General features: G+C 55.5%; 8 protein-coding genes and 1 non-coding gene across 9 annotated transcripts; 4 read left to right on the forward strand and 5 right to left on the reverse strand.

Moving 5' to 3' along the window:
• Nucleotides 1-491: 491 nt before the first annotated feature.
• Nucleotides 492-1,616, reverse strand: EV422DRAFT_570129 (uncharacterized protein; the record flags this gene model as incomplete). Its single annotated transcript, XM_053072841.1, has 5 exons — nt 492-641; nt 753-971; nt 1,038-1,331; nt 1,460-1,537; nt 1,593-1,616. The coding sequence occupies 5 exons, from the start codon at nt 1,614-1,616 to the stop codon at nt 492-494; spliced, it is 765 nt and encodes a 254-aa protein (XP_052922947.1).
• Nucleotides 1,617-2,134: 518 nt separating this feature from the next.
• EV422DRAFT_t115 lies at nt 2,135-2,207 on the reverse strand. Its single transcript has one exon. It is a non-coding gene; the product is annotated as a tRNA-Ala (tRNA).
• A 1,117-nt stretch (nt 2,208-3,324) lies between these two features.
• On the forward strand, nt 3,325-5,209 carry EV422DRAFT_200850 (uncharacterized protein). Its single transcript, XM_053065287.1, has 2 exons — nt 3,325-3,703; nt 3,789-5,209. Exons 1-2 carry the CDS (start codon nt 3,470-3,472, stop codon nt 5,112-5,114), a joined length of 1,560 nt encoding a protein of 519 aa, XP_052922948.1. The 5' UTR covers nt 3,325-3,469; the 3' UTR covers nt 5,115-5,209.
• A 188-nt stretch (nt 5,210-5,397) lies between these two features.
• EV422DRAFT_539524 (natural resistance-associated macrophage protein-domain-containing protein) lies at nt 5,398-7,986 on the reverse strand. The gene is made up of 4 exons (XM_053071070.1): nt 7,459-7,986; nt 6,662-7,161; nt 6,033-6,595; nt 5,398-5,944 (listed from the first exon to the last, which is right to left on the reverse strand). Exons 1-4 carry the CDS (start codon nt 7,730-7,732, stop codon nt 5,692-5,694), a joined length of 1,590 nt encoding a protein of 529 aa, XP_052922949.1. The 5' UTR covers nt 7,733-7,986; the 3' UTR covers nt 5,398-5,691.
• Nucleotides 7,987-11,124, forward strand: EV422DRAFT_574449 (uncharacterized protein). Its single transcript, XM_053073190.1, has 4 exons — nt 7,987-8,407; nt 8,780-9,012; nt 9,955-10,074; nt 10,688-11,124. The coding sequence occupies exons 1-4, from the start codon at nt 8,218-8,220 to the stop codon at nt 10,739-10,741; spliced, it is 597 nt and encodes a 198-aa protein (XP_052922950.1). The 5' UTR covers nt 7,987-8,217; the 3' UTR covers nt 10,742-11,124.
• Nucleotides 10,894-11,622, forward strand: EV422DRAFT_570133 (Ragulator complex protein LAMTOR3-A; the record flags this gene model as incomplete). Its single annotated transcript, XM_053072842.1, has 5 exons — nt 10,894-10,902; nt 10,974-11,005; nt 11,102-11,234; nt 11,320-11,443; nt 11,519-11,622. 5 exons carry the CDS (start codon nt 10,894-10,896, stop codon nt 11,620-11,622), a joined length of 402 nt encoding a protein of 133 aa, XP_052922951.1.
• Nucleotides 11,623-12,100: 478 nt separating this feature from the next.
• On the reverse strand, nt 12,101-13,406 carry EV422DRAFT_539531 (uncharacterized protein). The gene is made up of 3 exons (XM_053071071.1): nt 13,120-13,406; nt 12,634-13,021; nt 12,101-12,517 (listed from the first exon to the last, which is right to left on the reverse strand). The coding sequence occupies exons 1-3, from the start codon at nt 13,358-13,360 to the stop codon at nt 12,163-12,165; spliced, it is 984 nt and encodes a 327-aa protein (XP_052922952.1). The 5' UTR covers nt 13,361-13,406; the 3' UTR covers nt 12,101-12,162.
• EV422DRAFT_200964 (uncharacterized protein) lies at nt 13,337-14,297 on the reverse strand. Its single transcript, XM_053065289.1, has one exon. The coding sequence runs from the start codon at nt 14,184-14,186 to the stop codon at nt 13,380-13,382; it is 807 nt and encodes a 268-aa protein (XP_052922953.1). The 5' UTR covers nt 14,187-14,297; the 3' UTR covers nt 13,337-13,379.
• Nucleotides 14,298-15,778: 1,481 nt separating this feature from the next.
• On the forward strand, nt 15,779-20,104 carry EV422DRAFT_539535 (Oxysterol-binding protein-domain-containing protein). Its single transcript, XM_053071072.1, has 6 exons — nt 15,779-15,913; nt 15,995-16,390; nt 16,507-16,787; nt 16,862-18,697; nt 18,817-19,053; nt 19,130-20,104. Exons 1-6 carry the CDS (start codon nt 15,877-15,879, stop codon nt 19,859-19,861), a joined length of 3,519 nt encoding a protein of 1,172 aa, XP_052922954.1. The 5' UTR covers nt 15,779-15,876; the 3' UTR covers nt 19,862-20,104.
• Nucleotides 20,105-20,109: the final 5 nt, after the last annotated feature.

Below are 20,109 nucleotides of genomic sequence, written 5' to 3' on the forward strand. Positions count from 1 at the left end.
GTGAGGATTCCACACAATCACTTCTCGCGTTCGGTCCGCTGAACGATAGAAATCTAATCATGTGAACATGCCCGACTGGGTTGGGTGGGAGTGGGCAGCTTGTGTCAAAGGCGGGAACGCTCACTAGATGACATCGGTGTTTGTTGGGAGTCGGGGAGGTGTCCCGCTCCCATTACTTGAATACAACGACGTAAAAAGGACATCTCATACATTCATACATGGATTTGTGGTATCAAAAGAATGGAAAGCACACTAATTGGGGGAAGTACTATATCCTACGCCAATTCGAAGAAGCAAATGATGCACTGCTTAGACCCAAAACCCCGCTTGGCAACCTTCGAAGTAATGCCTATAAAAGCGATGCGGCAAAATAACAAGATTGCACACCCTTTCTTGCCCCCTATGAATTTCTGCACCCCTGCCATATATTCCCCGTCTCTCTATTTCCTTGGGCGATAATCGACGATAGTGCTCAGCTCCACGTCCGCCATTCAGCAAGAACGGCTTCTCAAAGCGCTCCAACGCCTGAGCGCGATGATCAAAGCTGCAAGGACCAAAGGCTCGGCCAGCAGATCCATCAAAACACTGACACCTTCGAGGCTGGAAACATGGCTGAGACTGAGATCGAGAAGAACCCACATCTAAAAGCGGGGAAATCGTGAGAATTGTGTCAGTTAAAAATTGACGGGTATTTTCCAACACCCGGCCTCGTATTTTGACAGCGCGTCTCCACAAAATGGTGTCACACTTACAGCAGACATGGCGAGGAACACCCACGAGAGGATGACCATGGGAAGGCTCGCGGCGTTCGTGAGACAGGTGTGGCACTCGCGGATAGGAGGCATGCCGGGAAGAGCATCGCGACTGGTGGTGCAGGCGTATTCGATGGGAATGGAGCCGACGGTGGCGATGATGAGAGAGAGCAGAAAGGTGGTACGGGCCGCCTTGGCTGCACGCTCGAAGCGCTTGCGCTGGAAACAAGATGTTGTTTGGTAAATGCATGTTCCATGATGCAGAGATGAAAGGATTAATGCTACCAGATTCATATAACGAGGCTCTTCGCCCTCAGTGTCCCCGGTCTCTTCCGGGAGAGTGGCGGCAGAGCCAGAGGTGACAGAGGTTGGAACTGCGTGATAACCAGGTTGGCTGGCAGATCCAGTTCCAGTTGTGTCCTCTCCGAAACGAGTGCCGGATTCCCCGGCCACACCACCTTCGGCGGCTCCGCGACCAGCACCGCGCGACGCCAAGTGCTTGAACTGTCGAATTGCGTCTTTAGCATCTTGAAAGCTGTGGTAACCTAGATCCGCGAGGAAGTGACCAAGTAAAGCAGCCTGAGAAGCGAGAATCAGTTTCCAGTATCGGTTTTCAGTATCAATCAAAAGTCTGCATTCAGCCGGCGTCTCCCGCGAAAACAATGCATCCCGCGAAAACCCGCAACTACAGTCACACAACCACTTACCGCATAGACTCCACCCAAGATGAAGGGGACCATCCAAAGGCTCATCATAAAGCCTCGGTGGGCATCGTAGCGAGGCGTCTGTCAAAAGCCGATTCAGTGCCCGAAGAACCTTTCACAGCAAGCTCATACTTACGTTCGTAGGGTCGCCGGCTTTCATATTGCTTGGGGGAGATGTGAAGGGTATATTCGAAGGAGTTCTGGGAGCAAAAGATGCTATTTTGAAATGGTTCGAACGCAGCGGTGCAGAAATCCGTGACGAGAATGGTCTCAAGAGGATGGACGGACTAGAGCGTTTTTGGTTTTTGAAGGAGTGAGAGGAAGATACTGACCAGAATGTGGAGGTCTTGATGCGTCCTGAAATGTGGGGAATATGCATCACTTCATGCCCCGATGACAACCGTAAGATGATCATTGGTGACGTTACGGGGAAGCTTTCCAAAGAAAGGAGGGCTGCAATTTGTGGAGATGGGGATGCGTTCCAGCGGCGCTTGCCCCCACCACCGTGTGCATCCGCCGGTCTATCTCACGGAACATGGCTTCTTCGATGAACCTGCCTTCGCACCGCCTTCGCACTGCCTTCGCAGATACGTTGGGTCGTCTGAAGTCGCTTCGATTGCATGAACTGCTATGGGTATCCCGCAAAAGACGGGCGAGCCCCAAAAAGAAAAACTTGATTGGAGAATGGGGGTATCGATCCCCCTGCCTCTCGCATGCTAAGCGAGCGCTCTGCCATTTGAGCTAATTCCCCGTTGTTGTTTGATCATAGAATTGAGCAAAAATATAAATTATATTACTATGAACGGAAGCTCGTTCGGCGCTGACTCAAAACGCTGTCCGTACGATTCAAACGGACCCATTTGGTAAATGCATCCGTTTCCGCTGAAAGAGCTACCGGAGAGCCTACCGAAAATCCACCTTGAGGCTTGAGGCGAGGCTCTTACGTTGATGCAGCCAGCGGATATTTATCAAATATGTCCGATGTTGCCCGTCGCAGCCCGAGTGCACGCCGCGAAGATCCAAGAAGCAAGCAAAAAAGGCACCAAAAGATTTGCGGCCGTGATGAATCCTCGCCTCGAATCTGTGCGATGGCCGCGGAATGCGCGGCGAGCTGATGAGAACGGCGCGTGCGATTTTGGCACCAGAGACTTGTGGCTTGCAACAAACAAGCGCCAGCCCCCCAGCACCCACGGCCCAACTTCAACCGCAAACTGATGAGAAGCCCAACCCTTGCAATCTTGCACACTTCTTACATCCAACGTACGAGAGACTATATCGCAGGAGAGATCCATTTGAGCCTTTCGCTTCATCACCAACCGGAACGTATCAAACATGGGCTTGTACACTCCCGACGAGGCCGCATTACGGCTCTTCAGGTGAGAACCGACGCTGAGACTGGGCGAAGTAGGAGGACGGTAGCACTAGGAGACGGCGGAACAGGGGGGCCGGACACTCTGCAGGTCGCTGGTGGAAACGCGGACGGATTTGGGAGACGCAAATCTGGCCAGCCGGCGATGTCGACCAAACGGCACTCTTCTCGTGGCATGCTGCCCTCTCGTCTAGACCGTGTCTCGTGACGCGGCAGCAATATACTGATCGTCCTGTCTATATGTCTCTGTTCTCATAGTGTGTTTGGTGTGTTGGCGGTGTTTGTCGCCGCAGCCTATGCCCGTCTTCAGGCAGTCTGGAGCTATGACGCCAGCAAAAAAGTCGGTGGCTTGACCGGCATTGAGGTGAGTGTTGGAGAGCGTGTGTGCTGGAAGCGAAAGCGAGCGTTCGCCGGGTTCTGTGACTGGGCGATCGAGTCGCTGGAGCGATGCGAAGGAATGCGAGCGATGATGAGCGTTGGGGTTGTTCATTCACACTATCTTCCCTCCCGGCTACTCTTAGCGCAAGCATCTCCTTGAAGAGCTGGATACGCCGGCCCCGCCATTCGCCTACCAGCGCAAGCCCATCCCCTCCGTTGACCCAGAAACCATTGACGAGATCCAAGAGCCCGTCCACGACCTCTACATGCAATGCTACTCCGACTCCTGCCGGTCAGCCGAAGCCGCAGACAGGCCTTATCTTGGTTGTTACTCCCCATCTTGCCCGAATGCACGCTCGAGTGTCTTGAAACCCCAGCAGGTGCCCAAGGTGGAGCTTCCGTGGGTCACTAAGCATCCGAAGAGGGAGAGGAAGATGAGTCTGTTTTCGCAGATCTTGGCTCATCCCTCTGGTGCATTCCCGACCAAGACTAAGATTCCGGTATGTTCCCACTTCGAATATCAGAGGCCAATATCCAGGCCCATGCTTGTTCGCTTATCATGATACTTTTCCACCTTTTCACCAGCCAACAACGGTCATCAGCGCCATGTACATGAACAAACTTCCAGCAAAGTCTCAGATCAAGCGTTTACTTGAGGATACCATTTTGACTCGTTACCACCGTTTTAGCGCTCTCCCCATCGAAGCGCAGGACGGGACTATCAGCTGGCTGCCATACGAGACCATCAACGTGGAATCGCATATGCAGTCTGCAGAGATCTCATCCGAGGCGGATATCAAAGCCTACATCGAGAACCTCTTCAAACGCGTCTGGGACTCGACCAAGCCCATGTGGCACATTCACCTCTTGCAGAGCACTACGCCCGGCCAGCCTTCAGTCCTGATTATTGAATTGCACCACGTTCTCGGCGACGGCGTCTCGCAAATGCAGGTCTTGGGCGACATTGTCACGGACAAGGCTGGCAAACCCTTGACCTTGGATGAAAAGAAGTTCAAGCGGATGATGCAGGGCAACAAACCCAGCCCCACTCTCTGGCAGCGGGTGCAGCGTAAAGCCGTGCTGGCTCTCAACACCGGCGCGGCCGTCGCGAAGGTTCTCTCCCTCCCTCTCCTATTCGGCGACACCAAGACCTCACTCACAGTCCCCTACAACCACTTCGCTTCCCGCCGCCGCGCCTACGTCCCTGTGCCCCCTCTCCCCCTCGATGTAATCAAAGACATCAAAAACAAGCTCCACGTAACCGTCAACGACGTCCTCCTCGCCATCCTCGGTGGCGCCATGCGCTCCTACCTCCTCCACCGCAACGACAAATCCCTCTCCACCGCCGCCGCCGCCGCCTCGCTCCAGATCCGCGCACTCATGCCGTACTCCTTCCCCCGCTCCCTCGACGACCTGCACAACAAATGGACAATGATCTCCGGCCGCGTGCCCGTTGGAGAATCATCCCCCGTCGCCCGCGTGCAGGCCGCTAAAAACGCCATGGATAAAATCAAACAGTCACCCGAACCCGTGGTCGCCGTCTTCCTACAGGAATCACTGTACAGAGCCGTCGGGCATGAACTCTCCGCACAAACCAATCTGGATCTGTTCAAGAAACATACCCTCATTTTCACCAACGTCCCCGGGTTCACGGAGGAGATGTACTTTTGCGGCGAGAAGATCGTGCATGTGCAGCCGATCGTGTCGAATGTCATCACCCAGTGCTCGGCGGTCTCCTACTGCGGACAGGTGTTTATGAACTTTGTGGTGGATGCGGATATCATCTACGAGTATGACCTCCTCGCGGACTTTGTGGTTAAGGAGTTGAGGGCGGTGGCGCTGGCGGCGGGTGTTTCGACTGCGGGGATCCCGGAACTGCAGCATCCTGGGGAGGGGAAGAAGGCGCAGTAGGTCGTAGAATTATCCCTCATTATTCCAGTCTTTTGATATATCCCTCATTCTGCAACAGCCACCGGTTGACGTAGACTTTTACCGTAGTTCCCCCCCCCCCCCCCCCCCCCCCCCCCCCCCCCTTTTCTTATACAGGTGTGTTATCCGCTCTCTTTGCAGCGTTTAGACTTAATTGACACCTTTATTTATCAATTCAACCGTAAACGTAGAACACCTATGATCCGTTCGCATAGTTTCTTCAATATGGCCCGAATGCTAATGAGACTGGAAGACACAGTTAGCCCGGCAATTCATCATTTACTTGAAAAAATATGATGGACTATTCATGAAGCGGCCGACAAAAGGCAGCTAGTTCTTAAAAATAACCTAGCTAGTAACGTCTGTTCTCGGCGTAGTAGCAGTAGTAGCTATGTGGCTACCAAACGATACCCAATCCGCTGGGCGAACAATGTGAAGCATGTATCTGTGTAGCTAGCAACGATGGTCTTTTCTGATCTGCCTTTCTCTATCATATATATATGATTGGCCGCATAAAACGCAAAATCTACAAGAACTCTACGTACCCTAACCAAACATATCATCCCGCCACTACCTGCACAACAAGCACAACATTGAAAGCCGAGATCAGGGTGGCTATGATACCCGCCACGACGGTGGTGATGGTGCTATTTGCGAATGAGACGGTGGATGTTTGGGTTTGGGGGAGGAGGGGGGCTGTTTCCGTGGGCGTTGGAGTGGTGGAGTCCGGGTCGGTTTTGCAGGTGATTGTCATGATTTTTTGACGGGAGGTGAAGTAGACGAGGGGCCAGACTGCGAAGGGGAGTTGGATGCTGTGGATATCGAGTAGATGGATGTGAGTTAGGAGGCCCAAGGGTTTCATCGAGAGTGCTACGTTTAGGAAAGCGTGAATGGGCTCACCTCAGCACGACCTGGCTGAACACCAACAGGCTGTTAACCCCCTCATCGCCCTTGAACACAGCCGCCAAGAGCGACGGCGCAATGGCTAGGACCCTCGTAACGAGCCGTCTCAGCCACGGCTTCATCCTAAAATCCGACCCCAGGAACCCCTCCATGACAATCTGTCCCGCCATCGTGCCCGTAATCGTACTACTCTGCCCCGCAAACAACAACGCAACCGCAAACAGGGTGCCCGCCGACCACCCAAGGATCTGCTGCAGGAGGTAATAAGCGTCCTCGAGCTCGGCGACTTTGAGATCGCGGAAGTTTGCGGCGGAGACGATGAGTATTGCGGCGTTGATGGCGAGGGCGAATGTGAGCGCGATCATGGAGTCGAGGTTGCTCATTTTGAGGATCTCGTCTATGCGGGGTTTGTTGGCGACGGGTGGTGGGGGTAACAGGGATTCGTCTTCTTCGTCGGATTCGATTTCGGCAAAATCTTGGATGTCGCCGAGATGGGTTGTTGTTGAGGAGGCGCGGTATTTCACGATGGAGGAGTGGAGGAAGAGGTTGTGTGGCATGATCTGTGAGGTGGGAGGGAGAGCATGTTAGATGCACATCTGGCAAAACAGCAGGCGGTGCGTACTTACAGTTGCGCCGATTATCCCCAGGGCAATGTACAGCTGGTCCTTATCCTTCAACACTCCCAGGGTCGGAACGAACCCCTCCCCGACCTCCTTCCAGTCCGGATGACTCTTGCCCAACAAGATAGCAAAACAAAGTCCCGCAACGGCCATCAACCCAATAATGGCCATTTCAAACACCTTTAAATGCTTCACATTCCACCCCGCCAAAATCACCAGCACGTCCAACGACGTCAAGACCACACCCGCTGAAAGCGGTATCCCGAACAGAAGCTTCAAAGCGATGGCGGTCCCAATGACTTCCGCAATGTCTGTAGCAACGATTGCGCACTCGCTTAGTAGGTAGAGTGCGATGTTCAATGCGGGATGGAAGTTTCGCCGACATGCTTGTGCGAGATCTCTGCCCGTCACTACCCCGAGCTTGATGCATAGATATTGTAGGAGTACGGCCATGATGTTGGCCGTTAAAATGATGTACAGCAGGGAGTATCCGTATTCCGATCCGGCTAGAATTCAAGGAAGGAGATGTGTGAGTCAGTATGGATCCATTGTCCATCAACCCATCAACCCATCAACCCATCAACCCATCAACCATCAACCATCAACCATCAACCATCAACCATCAACCATCAACGTCCATCCATCATCCATCATCATCAAGCGCGATGCGTGTGTAAAAGAAGAACGGTCCGCTGTCGCTCACACTAAGAGCGATTTGAGGGAAGTCATTGCGCCTTTGGCGCAATGTGGTGCTCGCTGAGGCTCGATAAGGGCCGTGGTTAGGGAACTCATCGTCTACATACCAGCCAAATCGGTCGCCCAATTCCCCGGATCTAGATAACCAATTGCGACCATGTAACCCGGCCCTATGAATTTCGCAAACGTCTTCCACGAGAATGCCGTTCCTCTTCTCGTTCGTCGTGCGGACTGTGGTCGAGTGGTGTTTGTGTCGATGGAAACGACGGTGGATGGTGGTTGTATCGAGTCGTCTTCGACCGGCGTTGTGGAAGCACCTGCCGCTGCTGCAGACAGAGACGGAGGATCTGACGTCGTTGAGGTTGGAGAGGCAGGCTTCATGTTGGCGGCCGGGCCTCGTCGAAGGAGGGATGTAGGGATTCCAGCAGGATGCGTAGTTGTTGCGACACAGTGAAAAGGGTCGCTCGAGGGTGAGGTTGTCGTTCGTTACGGGGGGCGAGGAGCACCAGTGGAGGAAGGGGAATAGCTGCAGAACAGGCAGTGCTGGAGGATGTGGATGTTGTGGCGAACCGTCGGGTGCTGCTGCCTTGATGAGACTCTGGTTGAGTTGCTGAGCGTCGTATTGCGTTCTCCCCTTTCTCCCACGGGAAGAGCGGTTGCGACCAGGGTTGCGACCTGTTGCGACTCTTTCGACGGGAGTCCAACTACGTCCTGCACGGGGTGGGAATCGCAAACACTTGCACAACCCCGCAACCTCATGCCGTCGTAGCACTTAATAAGAGACCCTGCACTCATCCGTCGACGGACGCCCGACTTGGAGAGACACTGCTCGGAGAACTCCGCCCCCAGTTCTTTCCGTCAACACAATGGGCAAAGAAACTCTCAAGGTCGTCATTCTCGGCGACGGTGCGGTCGGAAAGACCTCCCTACGCAACCAGTTTGTCCACAAGCGGTTCGCAATGGCTTACAAGGCGACCATAGGCTCCGATTTTGCCTCAAAAGAAGTAGAAACTCAGGACGGGAGAAAGGTCAGCATGCAGATTTGGGATACTGCAGGTACGTTCAGTACGGGCGGAACGGCTGTCGAACATGGGTTATCGAGCGGACGTCGGTTGGGGCCCCGAAGGCGCAAAGGTGCCCGAGCGAAGCGAAGCGAGGGATTGGTTCGGTTGGGAGTCCGGCGGACTGTAGCGAGCGAAGCGAGGTGCAGGGGTGCTTGAGGGATTCGTTTCGCGAGCGACGAGCGGAGCGTTCCCACTGCGCCAAAGGCGCATATTCCCCCTCACCGCATTTATTAGTGAGCCTCAGGGAGCGTCCGATCGTTCGCGAGCGGAGCGAGCAGGGCATCGTTCATCCATCGCCCACCTTTCCTCGCTTCGCTTCATCCAGAAGCCGATACTTACTTTTGACCCTCTCTCTGCGAAATAGGGCAGGAACGGTTTCAAAGTCTGGGAGTCGCATTTTATCGCGGCACGGATGTCTGCATACTAGTCTACGACGTAACAAAGCCCGAGAGCGTCACAAACCTGCTGAAATGGATGACGGACTTTATCCGACAAGCCGACATCCCAAACCCAGACTCGTTCCCGTTCGTGGTGGTGGGAAACAAAGTAGACGTGTCGAATCGGGCAGTGTCGAAGCGACAGGGGCAGGAGATTGCTGTGCGTTTGAAACGGATGTGCTTGGATTCGGCAGGGAAAGGGGATCCTGGGTTTGGATTGGTACCAGCTTCGACAAGCACTGCTTCAAACTCTAGATCGACGCCCAAACCACCAACAATCGTTACAGACCGGCCTGCAGGATTAGTACGTCGGCGGAGCACCTTATCGTCCGGCAGGCATAGCGACAAAGGTGCAGGGAAAGAAGGAGGCCGCACGAACCGGCTTTTTGGCATCTCACGCGCCGTCACCACAGACACGCCCCGATCCTCACCCTCACCCGCCCCTCCACTATCCAGCCCCCCCACACCTGCACCACACCAACCCCCCTCCAGCTCCCCCCGGTCCCAACCACCCATCTCCCCCCTCCTTCGCCCACAACACCTCCGCCCCGTCAACCTCTCAACACGCGTCGGGCAACGTGAGGGGTGGCGGGACTCAATAACGTCCCGCTTTTCGCTGACGTCGCGGTATTCGTCTTATGAGACTGCGTCGGAGTTTTCGGATGAGACGGAGTTGGCTTCTTATGCGCCGTATGCTTCGGATCATGAGGATGGGCAGGGTGAGGATGAGGAGCGGGAGGATGGGGAGGGGGAGGGGGAGGCAGATGAAAGTTCCGCTGGATCGGAAACTTCGGATGAAGAGGAGGAGGATTACAGCAGCCACGATGATGATGACGGTCACGATGATGTTGATACGGACGAAGAGGAAGAAGAAGATCGAGACTGGGAGTCGAGCCAGGCACCGTCTCCATCGCGAAACCCCATGTCCTCTAGTTCGCATAACGATCTCATCGAAAACGACACCGATCATCACGACGAACATCAACAACGCAACGACAATCCCACTGCCGAACCCATCCAAACCCTCCGCCACCGCCGCCCGCACCTCTCCCCTCCCTCAGATACCCCGACCTACCCAACCCCGCCCTTCCCCTCCCCCCAGCCTCCAACCCCACCCACCCCCTTCACCCCCACCCACTCCCCGCACTCCCTCCCCCTCTTCGAAGTCTCCGCCAAAACGGGCACCCGGGTCGACGACATATTTGCCTACATCGCGCATAACGTCCGCACGCCCCGGTTCAGATTCGATATTGTTGTGAGCGACGAGGAGGAGGCGGATTATTTTGGGTCCGGGGCGGGGTTTACGCGACGGACAGGTGGGACGGGGAAGAGTGTGAGGATTATGGAGACGGGGAGGACGGGCGGGGGCGGCTGTGCTTGTTAGCACGGAATGAAAATGGATATGGATATCCCCCCCCCCCCCCTGATACGGTTTGGAATCTTGGGCGTAGTGTATGTTACGATCGGTGGACATCACTATAGCACGAGTTATAGGGTTGTGAAAAGCCGTCTCATATGATATACCACCCTTTCGCTCGTCGGCTTTCCGAAGGCGTCGAATTTTGCTCGCCTTGACAAACACCGCACACTCGCCGCCAGCCTCATCCCTTCCAACCTCCATCCCCTCCGCATCCCGCACCCACTCCAACGCCTCCTCCACAGACGTGATCACAATCTCCGTTCGCACCCGGGGGCGGCCATCAGCGACTGCCGCGACGCCAAGTTCACGTGAGTGACCGACTTTGATTTCAATTAGAGGGGGGGCACAGCTTTATGTTCCCTGGCTGTACTGTACATACGAGGGAGGAGGACGCTTGGAAGTGTTGGCTCGGTAGAAAACAGCCGCGAAGCAGACCGAGCAGCTCTACAATCCTACCATCTCACCATAGCGTTTTCAAACAATCTCAGCATATGCGTCGTCCCTCCTCGTTTTGGACAATTTGAGCTCTGGCAGTGCCCTGCATGGAGTCAGCATCCACAACCGACACATCAAATCGATAAACCATCTCACAGCACTCCTGTTACCATAAGAATCCCCCTCATGGCGGAGGTTTGTTGAAACCATTTTCTTGTCAAAGCTTGTCATGGAATTGTGTCTCACTGTGTCGTTTCTCCCTACAGCTCGACACCCTCCTTCAGTCCGTCCTAACCGAGTAAGGAATGCACCCTCTCGTACCGAATCCTTGCGGCTATAACCCACAATTTAGTTCAGGTTGTCTGACGTCTTTTCCTTTCTTCTTGTGCTGCAGCACGGAACACCTGAAAGCTGTCTTCGTGACCGACAAAGATGGTGTCATCCTCGCCAAAGCGGTAGACCCAGGGTTCTCGGACCACATTCTCGAACCGGCTTTCTCGGCTACCTTTACTGTTGCGAGCGATCAGGTGCGTTTGCCTTGCCTGCCTTGCCGCAGATTCTTGGACTTCGGTGGGCTGGAACTTTGTCTAACTCGGGGATCCAATATGGCAGTCCAGCAAACTCGGTCTAGGCCGCAACAAGATGATCATCTCCACCTTTGGGGACGACCAGCTGGTGCAATTCAACCACTCGCCGCTACTGCTGACCTTCTTGGCGTCCGTGGAGGCCAATACCGGTAAAAAATTCCCTTATCCCCATACATCGACTTTGAGCTTTCCAGGATGTTGTTACTTATCTTTCATTTCTTCAGGTGTGCTAATAGCCCACGGAACGGACCTGGCGGAACCCATGCGCATTGTTGCGGAATCGGTCGCGAGGGCTGTGCATGTTGAATCCAAGAAGGAGTTTGTGTAAGGTGGAGATGCTGCGCATCTGAGGGAGACTGCCAGGTTTCCGTTGCGGGGTTTATCGCCGCTTGGAGGTGAACGCTAGTCTGAGCGGGTGTTGGGTGTGCGGAGCTCGGACAATATTCCAGGTGAAAATGATTTCAGATGCCGAGGTGCGGACATGTAACATCGCAACGTGCGCAAGGAACCCACCCTCCCGTGCTCCACCTGGCAGTGACTGAGACTGCCAATTTGCAGTATCCGCGATCCTCTAACACCCCTTGCCGAAATCTGTCACACGAACTTGAGTACCCATCCACCTTCGCCGTTTGCTGCTCAAAGCGTGTATTTGAGCTCTTTCACGGCGTTTGGTGTTCTACGTGGATGTCACCTAGTGTCGACACTATACTATATGCTCAGCAACCGTCTATAACTGCGTTTCCAGCATTTACATCCATTCCTACTCCAGAATATCCATAGATAACGTAGGGTCAGAGCCTTCTGGATGAAGCTTTTGTCAATCAATCATTCGTTATTGCTAGTCTAATGAAAATCAGGACGGTCCTCCTCATGGAATATTGGGCACACCCAACCCACTAATCCTCCGAAAGAACCACACCATCCCCCACTGTCTGCCTAACTGCACCGCCGGAAACACAGGCGCCGTGGTGTACGCGGCCCAGAAGTAATCCGAGAACGTGTCTGCGTACCCAACCCACGCAACCACAAGGTCGATCTTGAACGCCTTCCAGACGAAATGCCGTGTCAGCAGCACGTGCACTAACGTCACCCCGACCGAAAGCCATACGAGCCCGAGAGAGTTCCACAGGTCGAGCGACGAGAACTCGAAGATGTACCAGTCGCGGTTGGGCCCGTAGTACCACGTGGGGAGGAGGACGGTCGTTGCGATGGCCCCGTAGATACTAAAAGACGGGAGACGGGAGAGTGAGCTTTTCAACCATCCCAACCAACCAACCGTTGCTCGCTCGCTCGCTCTAAAATCGGATCATCCACTTCGGACGCCGCACGCCACACCTACCGAGCCTGCACAGCAACACAATAATGCAAAACCCTCGCATTAAAATGCTTCCTCCCCTCCACATGCAACATCGCATTACTCGCAGCCACCGCATCCATATCCACCAAATTATGCGCATGATGTTCCCCCTCATGGTTCGCAGAGTGATGCGAGACGTGGTGGTCCTTCGCCTTTGGCGGCAACGGCGTCGGTTCCGCGGGTGGCGAGTTTGCGTTTTTGAGACGCTGCAGCCACATCGATGGGTACTTGAGCCAGGCGTCCAGCGCCGACTCTTCGTCGTGCCAGCACTCGAAGGTGAGGATCGCCATCTCCATGAGGAGGTAGGCCGAGAACAGCGGCCACCCGTGCAGGTCGTGGATGGTGAAGAAGACGTAGATTTCGTACGATACTGTGGATATATGAGTTATATTAGTGGGAAGTCGGGGTGAAACGCTAGCTCATCTGCCCGGGGTCAGACGCTGCGCCCCGGGAATAGAGTAAACGCACCTTCGATGAAGAACTTCATGGCCGCCGCCGTCCGCAGCGCATCTCCATGCCCATTCATAGCAACCACTTTATGCACGATCCTGACCGTGATTCCTCCAAACACCGTCGCGGCGAGTTTGAAGAGGACCAGTACACCGAATTTGTACGATCCAGAGAACGAGAAGACCAGGTAATAAACGCTGCGGAAAGCGAATCCATCAGCGATATTTCCGTTCGTCCCCGCCAAAAAAAAAATGCACATTCTGAGGCCCCACCCACACTCACGCAGTCATAAAGAAAAACACAAACGCATTCGCGGGCACATAAGCATTCCACAAGAACCGTTTCAAGAACCCCGGTTCCGCCTTCATCTCCTTCGGCAGCAGGAACCACGTCGTCAAGGGGGGCACGGTCGTGTACTGGGTCCCGCCCCACACGGCCGACGCCGGGTTGTTCAGCGGCCAGGTGAACGCGCGCCCGACAAGGATGTACACGCCGCAGGTGACGACCGCGCACACCAGGCACGGCAGCTGGATCGCTTTGAAGTCGTGCCGGAACGTGAACGGGAGCCCAAGGAGGGAGCGGTGCCAGAAGACGTTGGAGTAGACGAAGCCTGGGGAAAAAGAAAAAGAAAAAAGACGGGTGTCAATCCCATTTTCCCCGCGGGTCCCCCTTTTCATTCCCAGCTTTTCACTCCGCAAATATCCCCCGTCACACTCACTAAAATTCGACAAGAAGAACGACTCGAAAATCCACAGCGTAAACGCCCCTTCCTTCGACCCTTTATCATACACGATCTGGATCGGCAGCATCGCCGCAAGGACGTACGGGACCATGCACGCCAGCGCATTCATCAAGTGCCGCCCAAACACCCGCGCCGCATAGCTGGCCTTTAAGGGCGCGTGCGGGGCGTGCGCGGGGGTTGCGGTGGAGGGTGTGCTGAAGGCGTCGTCTAGCTGCGCGGTTTTGGAGATTGGTTTGGATGGGGCGTCCGATGACGACGCCTTCTTGATGTCCTTGCCGCTGGACGTGGCGTGGAGGACGGTCACGGCAACGCCCTGTTCCATCGCGGAGACTTCTTTGACCATCGTTGGACGGTCGCGGGGGGACGGTTTGGGAGTCTGTGCCCTGTACTCTGCGGGGTTGCCAGACTACTACCCCGGATGTGTTCTGCCTGAGCGGGGGGGAGGGGGGGGGGTGGCAAAGTTCCCGAGCTCAATTTTAAGAGCTGTTCGTTCGGCACCCCAGATGCTTCTGCGGTTACGTGGCAACTCTTCACTATTCCGACAATCGCGGGTGCCTTTTCTATATGTTGCCAAATACGAGTTCAAAAGGGGTCTCCAATATGTGTCTCCTGGCATCTGCGCGTATCAACACACCCGGGATACGTCCAGCTGAGTTTGACCTCAGTCGGGGATATCTGAACAACAGTCCCCGTCCGTCCGCGCTGTTTCTAGAACGGATACCGTGCGTTCGAATAGATTACCCATCAAGAATGGGGTTGCGAACAGTGGGGCTGCGGCGGACATGCATGTCGTCAACGTACATTGTGAATGGGCGGTGGGATGCCGGCGGGCTAAAAAGCCGTACGGTTGAGCTTATGGGCATGGGATGTCGGCGGGCTAAAAAGCCAGAAGGTTGAACTTAAGTACAGTACAAACGGCTGAAAGACCTCCGATAGAGGTGGAAGTGGTGATGTGTATGAGCGGGCGGCGTGTCGTGGAATTTCTTCTGGAAGGTCGTCATAGAAGAGTCCCGATTGTGGTCCTGTCCTGAATGGCTGAATGAATCTTGGCCATCGAGTTTGTCGGAGTTTTCCGCTGACATGGAATTTGACAGCGAGTACAAGATAAGGGAGCGGTGAGTCACGAGCAAGAACCATCACACATCATATCACAGTACTTTGAGCGCTTGAAACGTACGTGCATTGTGCACAGATAGATGGACGCTACGTGAACGGGATGGAATGGGGCAAATGCGTGAGAAGAAAGATCTGGGCTGAATGTCGCCGAAAGAGTTTCTATCCAACAGCTACATAAGGGCTTGCTCAATGAATGCCCTAGCTGTAGGTGCGCCAATAAATATCGAATGAATTAAAGCGCACGAAACGGGTGAAGTAGCACAAGCCGGAAAGCATGGAAGGCAAAAAAAACGGTTAATGATCAATCTGCCTCGTCGTAGGCTCTTCTTGAACTGTCGCGCTCATCCCCCCATATTGTTCCTTCAGCTGAAAGTTTCGGAACATGATATGGCATCAGTGCTTGCTTGCCCGCACGGTCTTGGTTTGAGATGTTGAGGGGTTGTAGGAATCCGTCGATGGCGGTCTGCGGGAGGGGCCCACGACGAGCATTTCAACACTTCACGGATCTCAGCGGGGGGCAATTCATCGACATCCACGGGAAGTGTTCTGCACATTGCAAACCATGGCCGATCCCAGCAAGGAACCATCCCAAACGCCGGGCGAATCTGCCGTGCGTCGCTCGCATATAGGATGCGGGTGGTTACAGTTCCCTGCACTTGTCCGGAGTGTATCGTGAGCGAACACGGGTTTGGAGACATTGTCTGGGACTTATAAGGCGGCTGCTGAGGGAAGTTGCGGCGCCCAAGTGTCGAAAGCCGTCAGACAGGAAGCCCACCGCGTCATGACCGCAGGCTTCTCCCTGATCTCAGCCGTGAGTGAGGCTTGCAAAAACACCTTCCAGATCTACAGACCATACCGAACCAGCTTCCCTAAATCTAACTCCCTCCCTTCATATATCACATATCATCCCGCGTCGAATGGCCGCAAACGCACCGTCCCCGACTTTCGGGAAAGGTAACCTCCGTTCTTTGATGCAGCTTGTCCAACACTCACTCCCACACTCACAAGTAATCCCGCCTTCCCCCGCCCCTGCAGTCGCCGACGACTCCGTCAAACATCTCCACCTCGTCGACGCCCTCCGCTCCCACGACGCCACCGCCATCGCCGACGCCGTCCGCAACCTCCCGCCCATCACCCCCACCTCGCCCACGCCCGCGTACGGCAGCCCGCTCCAACTCGCCATCTCTCTCTGCTCGACCACCGTCATCGAGCGGCTCGTCGCTTCCTTTCCCGATTTGATCCCGACCTGGATCAATTCACGAGCAATGCCCGGTGGGGAGACGCCGTTGCATGTCGCGGCGAGGCTGGGGAGGGCGGATGTGGTGGAGGTTTTGTTCAAGATGAGGGATGTGAACGATACGGTGCGGGATGCGCATGGCAGGACCGCGGATGAGGTGGCAAAGACAGAGAGGGTCGCGCAGTTGATTTTGGGTAGGTTTTCCTCGAGCGTAGCGATCTAGGGAAGCGAGGGGGCTGGTTGGGTGGCAATTGATGTTCGTGATCTCCGACGTGATGACACCATTATTCCTCCACTCTTCAATTGGCAGCCCACCGAACCCAATTCGCAAACTCAACGGTCTCCAAAGTCCGACATAACGTGCTCAAGTGGTCGACGAAAGCTGTCATGGAGACCTTCCAGAAGAGCCCGCGAGCCGAAGCCTACTTGTCCATGGGATGGATTGACATCAACGGGCCCATCGATAGCGACAAGGAACTGAGCTTGTTGCATTTCGCTGCACAGGCGGATGACATTGAGCTTGTTGAGTGGGCTTTGAGACATGGAGCGGACCCAGGTGTCAAGGATCGGAAGGGAAAGAAACCCGTCGACGTGAGTTGCTTAAAGTCTGATTTGGGCGCTGTTGTTGCACTGTGACTCAATCCGCAAAACCATCTGCCGTACAGTTGTGTCCGAAACACGGCAGCCGAACAAAGGACCGTCTGAAGCGGGCAATAGCCCAGGCGCCCATCATGTCTGGAAGTCTCCCCCAGGCAACGTCCTCCACCGCCGGCGCACCGAACGCAGCGGCCGCACCGTCGCAGCGCGGCACTCTCTTCAAATGGACCAACTACGCGGTGGGCTACAAACCGCGCTACTTTGTTCTGGAGCACGGCATCTTCTCCTACTACAAGACTGTCACCGAGTACCCTCTCGCATGCAGAGGCTCCATCTCCACTATGATCGCCTCGGTGTCCTTGCCGGATCCCACCGACAAGAGCCGGTTCGACGTCATTGGGAGGGGGGGAGTGCTGTACAGCCTCAAAGCGCGGAGTCCAGCCGACGCCAAGAAGTGGGTTTGGGCGCTGATGGAGAGCAAGAAATTCATGGTCGATCGCGCAAAGGAAGATGGAGCGTCCGCGCGAACCAGTCTGGAGGATCTGAGACGTAATGTCAACTGGTCCGATGCGAATAATGATGGTGATGATGATGACGACAAGACGGGAGATGAGAAGGAAGGGAGGCTGTCGACTGGGTTCAGAGCGTACCCGCCCGCCATCGCCGTTTTGCCGGAGGGAGAAGGGGACGCTAGCGGGATCTTGGCTCATATGCAAACGTCCGGCGGAGACGACGTTTTGGAAAAATCGTTCGACCAAGGCAAGAATTTGCACACGGTCGCGGATTTGCTGCAGGTGCAGCTGGACGCTCAGCAGAAAGTCGTGCAGTCTCTTCTCACCGCCTTGGGAGACTCCAAGAAAGAATCCGCCCATCCAGCGCTGGGAAATCTCGATGTGGAGGAGCTCTCTTCCCTTATTCAGAGCTCATCGAAACACATTAACGAGATTGTCACGTCACTTCTGCAGAGGACTGAGAGCCGGGAAAAGATGTGGACTAGGCGATGGAAACGTGAGAGAGACGACCGAATCAGATGGCAGGACGTTGTGCAAAAGATTTTGGGTGATGAAGCTCTCGCCGCAGGCCATCAGCCCGCGTCCCTTGCTGTCCCATCGGGGCTCGGGTCAGACAACGCGTCCATGCTGAGTTCCGTCGCTGCAGACACGGACGAGGAGTATGAAGATCCCGCAGAAGAGCGTGACGTCTTCTTTGACGCCGAGGACGACATCTCCGGAATGACAAACTACGAATCCATGAGCCGCAGAGGTTCCAGACACCCCAACGCGGCAAACCTCGCCGCGAGCAGCAACGGGACCGCCGCCACGCTCTCACGCACCTCCCAGGCCCTCAGCACGGTCCTCCCGCACGCACCCACCACCGTGTCCAGCATCTCCAAATCCCTCGAAAAGTCCAACTACGGCTACCCCGCCACTTACCGCACCCTACTCCCCCTGGACCCGTCCAAACCCAAACCCTCGCTAGCCATCTGGTCCTTCCTCCGCTCCGCCATCGGCAAAGACCTGACCAAAATCACCCTCCCGGTCTTCTTCAACGAGCCGCTGAGCATGCTGCAGCGCATGTGCGAGGACATTGAGTACGTCGAGCTCCTCTCCCTCGCCAGCTGTGTCGGGCGCGGAACGCAGCCGGGCAGCGTGCCCGTGTCCGAAACGGCCCATAAGACAGCGGCGACCCTCGGTGTCGATGTGGCCGAGATGGCGGCCATGACGGGCGAGGACGCGAGTCTGAGACGTTTGATGTATGTCGCGGCGTATGCTATGAGCAATTACTCGAGTACGCTGGGAAGAGTGCAGAAACCGTTCAATCCGATGCTGGGTGAGACTTTTGAGTTGGTTAGGCAGGATAAGGGGAATCTGCGGTACTTGTCTGAGCAGGTTTGCCATCACCCGGTACGTGTGCCTTTCGATTCTGGGTATTCGTTTCCCCGTTTTTCGTCACCGCAATCGCACAGTCACGGACCTCACACCTTCCCCCCCCCCCCCCCCCCCCCCCCCCCCCCCCCCCACAGCCAATCAGCGCCTGCCACTGCGAGTCCCCCGAATACACCTTCTGGACCGAAGTCAACGTCAAGTCCAAGTTCTACGGAAAGTCGCTTACCGTGCAGCCCATGGGCATCTGTCACGTCCGACTGCCGGTCTACACGCCCGGCTCGGCGGATGTGCAGGAGACGGAGCATTATACATGGAAGAAGGTGACGACGAATGTGAATAATGTGATTGTGGGGAAGCTATGGATGGATCATGTTGTAAGTTTTTGTGGGAAATTTGGATCAAGATATCTTTGGGGTTGGCGTGGTTAAATCTCATTTTCCTGATTTTTAGGGTGATATGGTGATCAAGAACTGGCGCACCGGCGAAGAATGCACGGTCACCTTCGTCTCCAAAGCGGGCGGCGGCTGGTTCGGCAGCGGCAAAAAGGCGACTGACAACGAGAGCGCCGGCGGCGAGATCACCGGGTTCGCCAAAGACCGCAACGGCACCATCAAATGGTCCCTCTCTGGCCGCTGGGACACCGAACTCCACGCCACACCCACCACCGGTGGCGGCGCACCGCTCCCCCTCTGGAAAGCCGCCCCGCTCCCCGCCACCGCCGCCGCCAACTTCCACTTTACAACCTTCGCCACCACCCTCAACGAACTCACCCCGACCCTCGCGCGCATCCTCCCCCCAACCGACTCCCGCCTCCGCCCCGACCAACAGGCCATGGAACGCGGCGACTGGGACGTGGCCAACAAACTCAAAGAAGACATCGAGCTCCTCCAACGCGACCGGCGTCGGGACCTCGTCGAGACTTTCGAACGCACGGGCAAACCCTCGGGCCCGGACGCGCGCGGGATCGACGTGGGAGAGAAGTGGTGGGTGCCGCGCTGGTTCGTCAGGGAGCTGGACCCGGATTCCGGCGAGGAGCATTGGAAGTTCGATGGCGGGTATTGGCGGGAGAGGGAACGCGTTGTGGAGGGCGACAACAACGCGGAGAAGAGGAAGATGGACACCGCCGCCGCCGCGTGGCCCGCGTATGTGCTGGACATTTTCGGGATTGGGGAGAAGAGGTGATTTGGGAAACGTTGGAAGACCTTTCCCGTCTGTTTTTTTTCCTTGTCTTCTCCCATGCCCGAACACGACCCCGTTTTTACATCCATTTCGGTTAGATCCATCTGTACATAGGGACGTCGAGAATGTAATCTAGGCTCCCCCCATCCCCGTGTAGATACGGTACTATTTCATGCCCATTCAATGAGAACTATCATTTGAAACACCACAGTCAAGTGACAAACACAGCGTTGGAAGGCGACGGACGGTCT

This window comes from Fimicolochytrium jonesii (assembly GCF_025526975.1).
Source record: "Fimicolochytrium jonesii strain JEL569 chromosome Unknown EV422scaffold_24, whole genome shotgun sequence".
NCBI lineage: Eukaryota > Fungi > Chytridiomycota > Chytridiomycetes > Spizellomycetales > Powellomycetaceae > Fimicolochytrium > Fimicolochytrium jonesii.

Coding starts and splice junctions, on each gene's coding strand:
- EV422DRAFT_539535 (XM_053071072.1), top strand. CDS start 15,877: ATGGCCGCAAACGCACCGTCCCCGACTTTCGGGAAAG. Junction 18,698..18,816: donor AGCAGGTTTGCCATCACCCG/GTACGTGTGCCT, acceptor CCCCCCCCACAG/CCAATCAGCGCCTGCCACTG. Junction 19,054..19,129: donor AGCTATGGATGGATCATGTT/GTAAGTTTTTGT, acceptor CCTGATTTTTAG/GGTGATATGGTGATCAAGAA.
- EV422DRAFT_539531 (XM_053071071.1), bottom strand. CDS start 13,360: ATGTGCATTTTTTTTTTGGCGGGGACGAACGGAAATATCGCTGATGGA. Junction 13,022..13,119: donor CATGAAGTTCTTCATCGAAG/GTGCGTTTACTC, acceptor ATATATCCACAG/TATCGTACGAAATCTACGTC. Junction 12,518..12,633: donor TGTGTTGCTGTGCAGGCTCG/GTAGGTGTGGCG, acceptor CCCGTCTTTTAG/TATCTACGGGGCCATCGCAA.
- EV422DRAFT_200850 (XM_053065287.1), top strand. CDS start 3,470: ATGCAATGCTACTCCGACTCCTGCCGGTCAGCCGAAGCCGCAGACAGG. Junction 3,704..3,788: donor CGACCAAGACTAAGATTCCG/GTATGTTCCCAC, acceptor CCTTTTCACCAG/CCAACAACGGTCATCAGCGC.
- EV422DRAFT_574449 (XM_053073190.1), top strand. CDS start 8,218: ATGGGCAAAGAAACTCTCAAGGTCGTCATTCTCGGCGACGGTGCGGTC. Junction 9,013..9,954: donor GACAGGGGCAGGAGATTGCT/GTGCGTTTGAAA, acceptor CCCTCCCCCCAG/CCTCCAACCCCACCCACCCC. Junction 10,075..10,687: donor TTGCCTACATCGCGCATAAC/GTCCGCACGCCC, acceptor TTGGCTCGGTAG/AAAACAGCCGCGAAGCAGAC.
- EV422DRAFT_200964 (XM_053065289.1), bottom strand. CDS start 14,186: ATGGTCAAAGAAGTCTCCGCGATGGAACAGGGCGTTGCCGTGACCGTC.
- EV422DRAFT_539524 (XM_053071070.1), bottom strand. CDS start 7,732: ATGAAGCCTGCCTCTCCAACCTCAACGACGTCAGATCCTCCGTCTCTG. Junction 7,162..7,458: donor TTGGGCGACCGATTTGGCTG/GTATGTAGACGA, acceptor CTTGAATTCTAG/CCGGATCGGAATACGGATAC. Junction 5,945..6,032: donor TTCAGCCAGGTCGTGCTGAG/GTGAGCCCATTC, acceptor CGATATCCACAG/CATCCAACTCCCCTTCGCAG.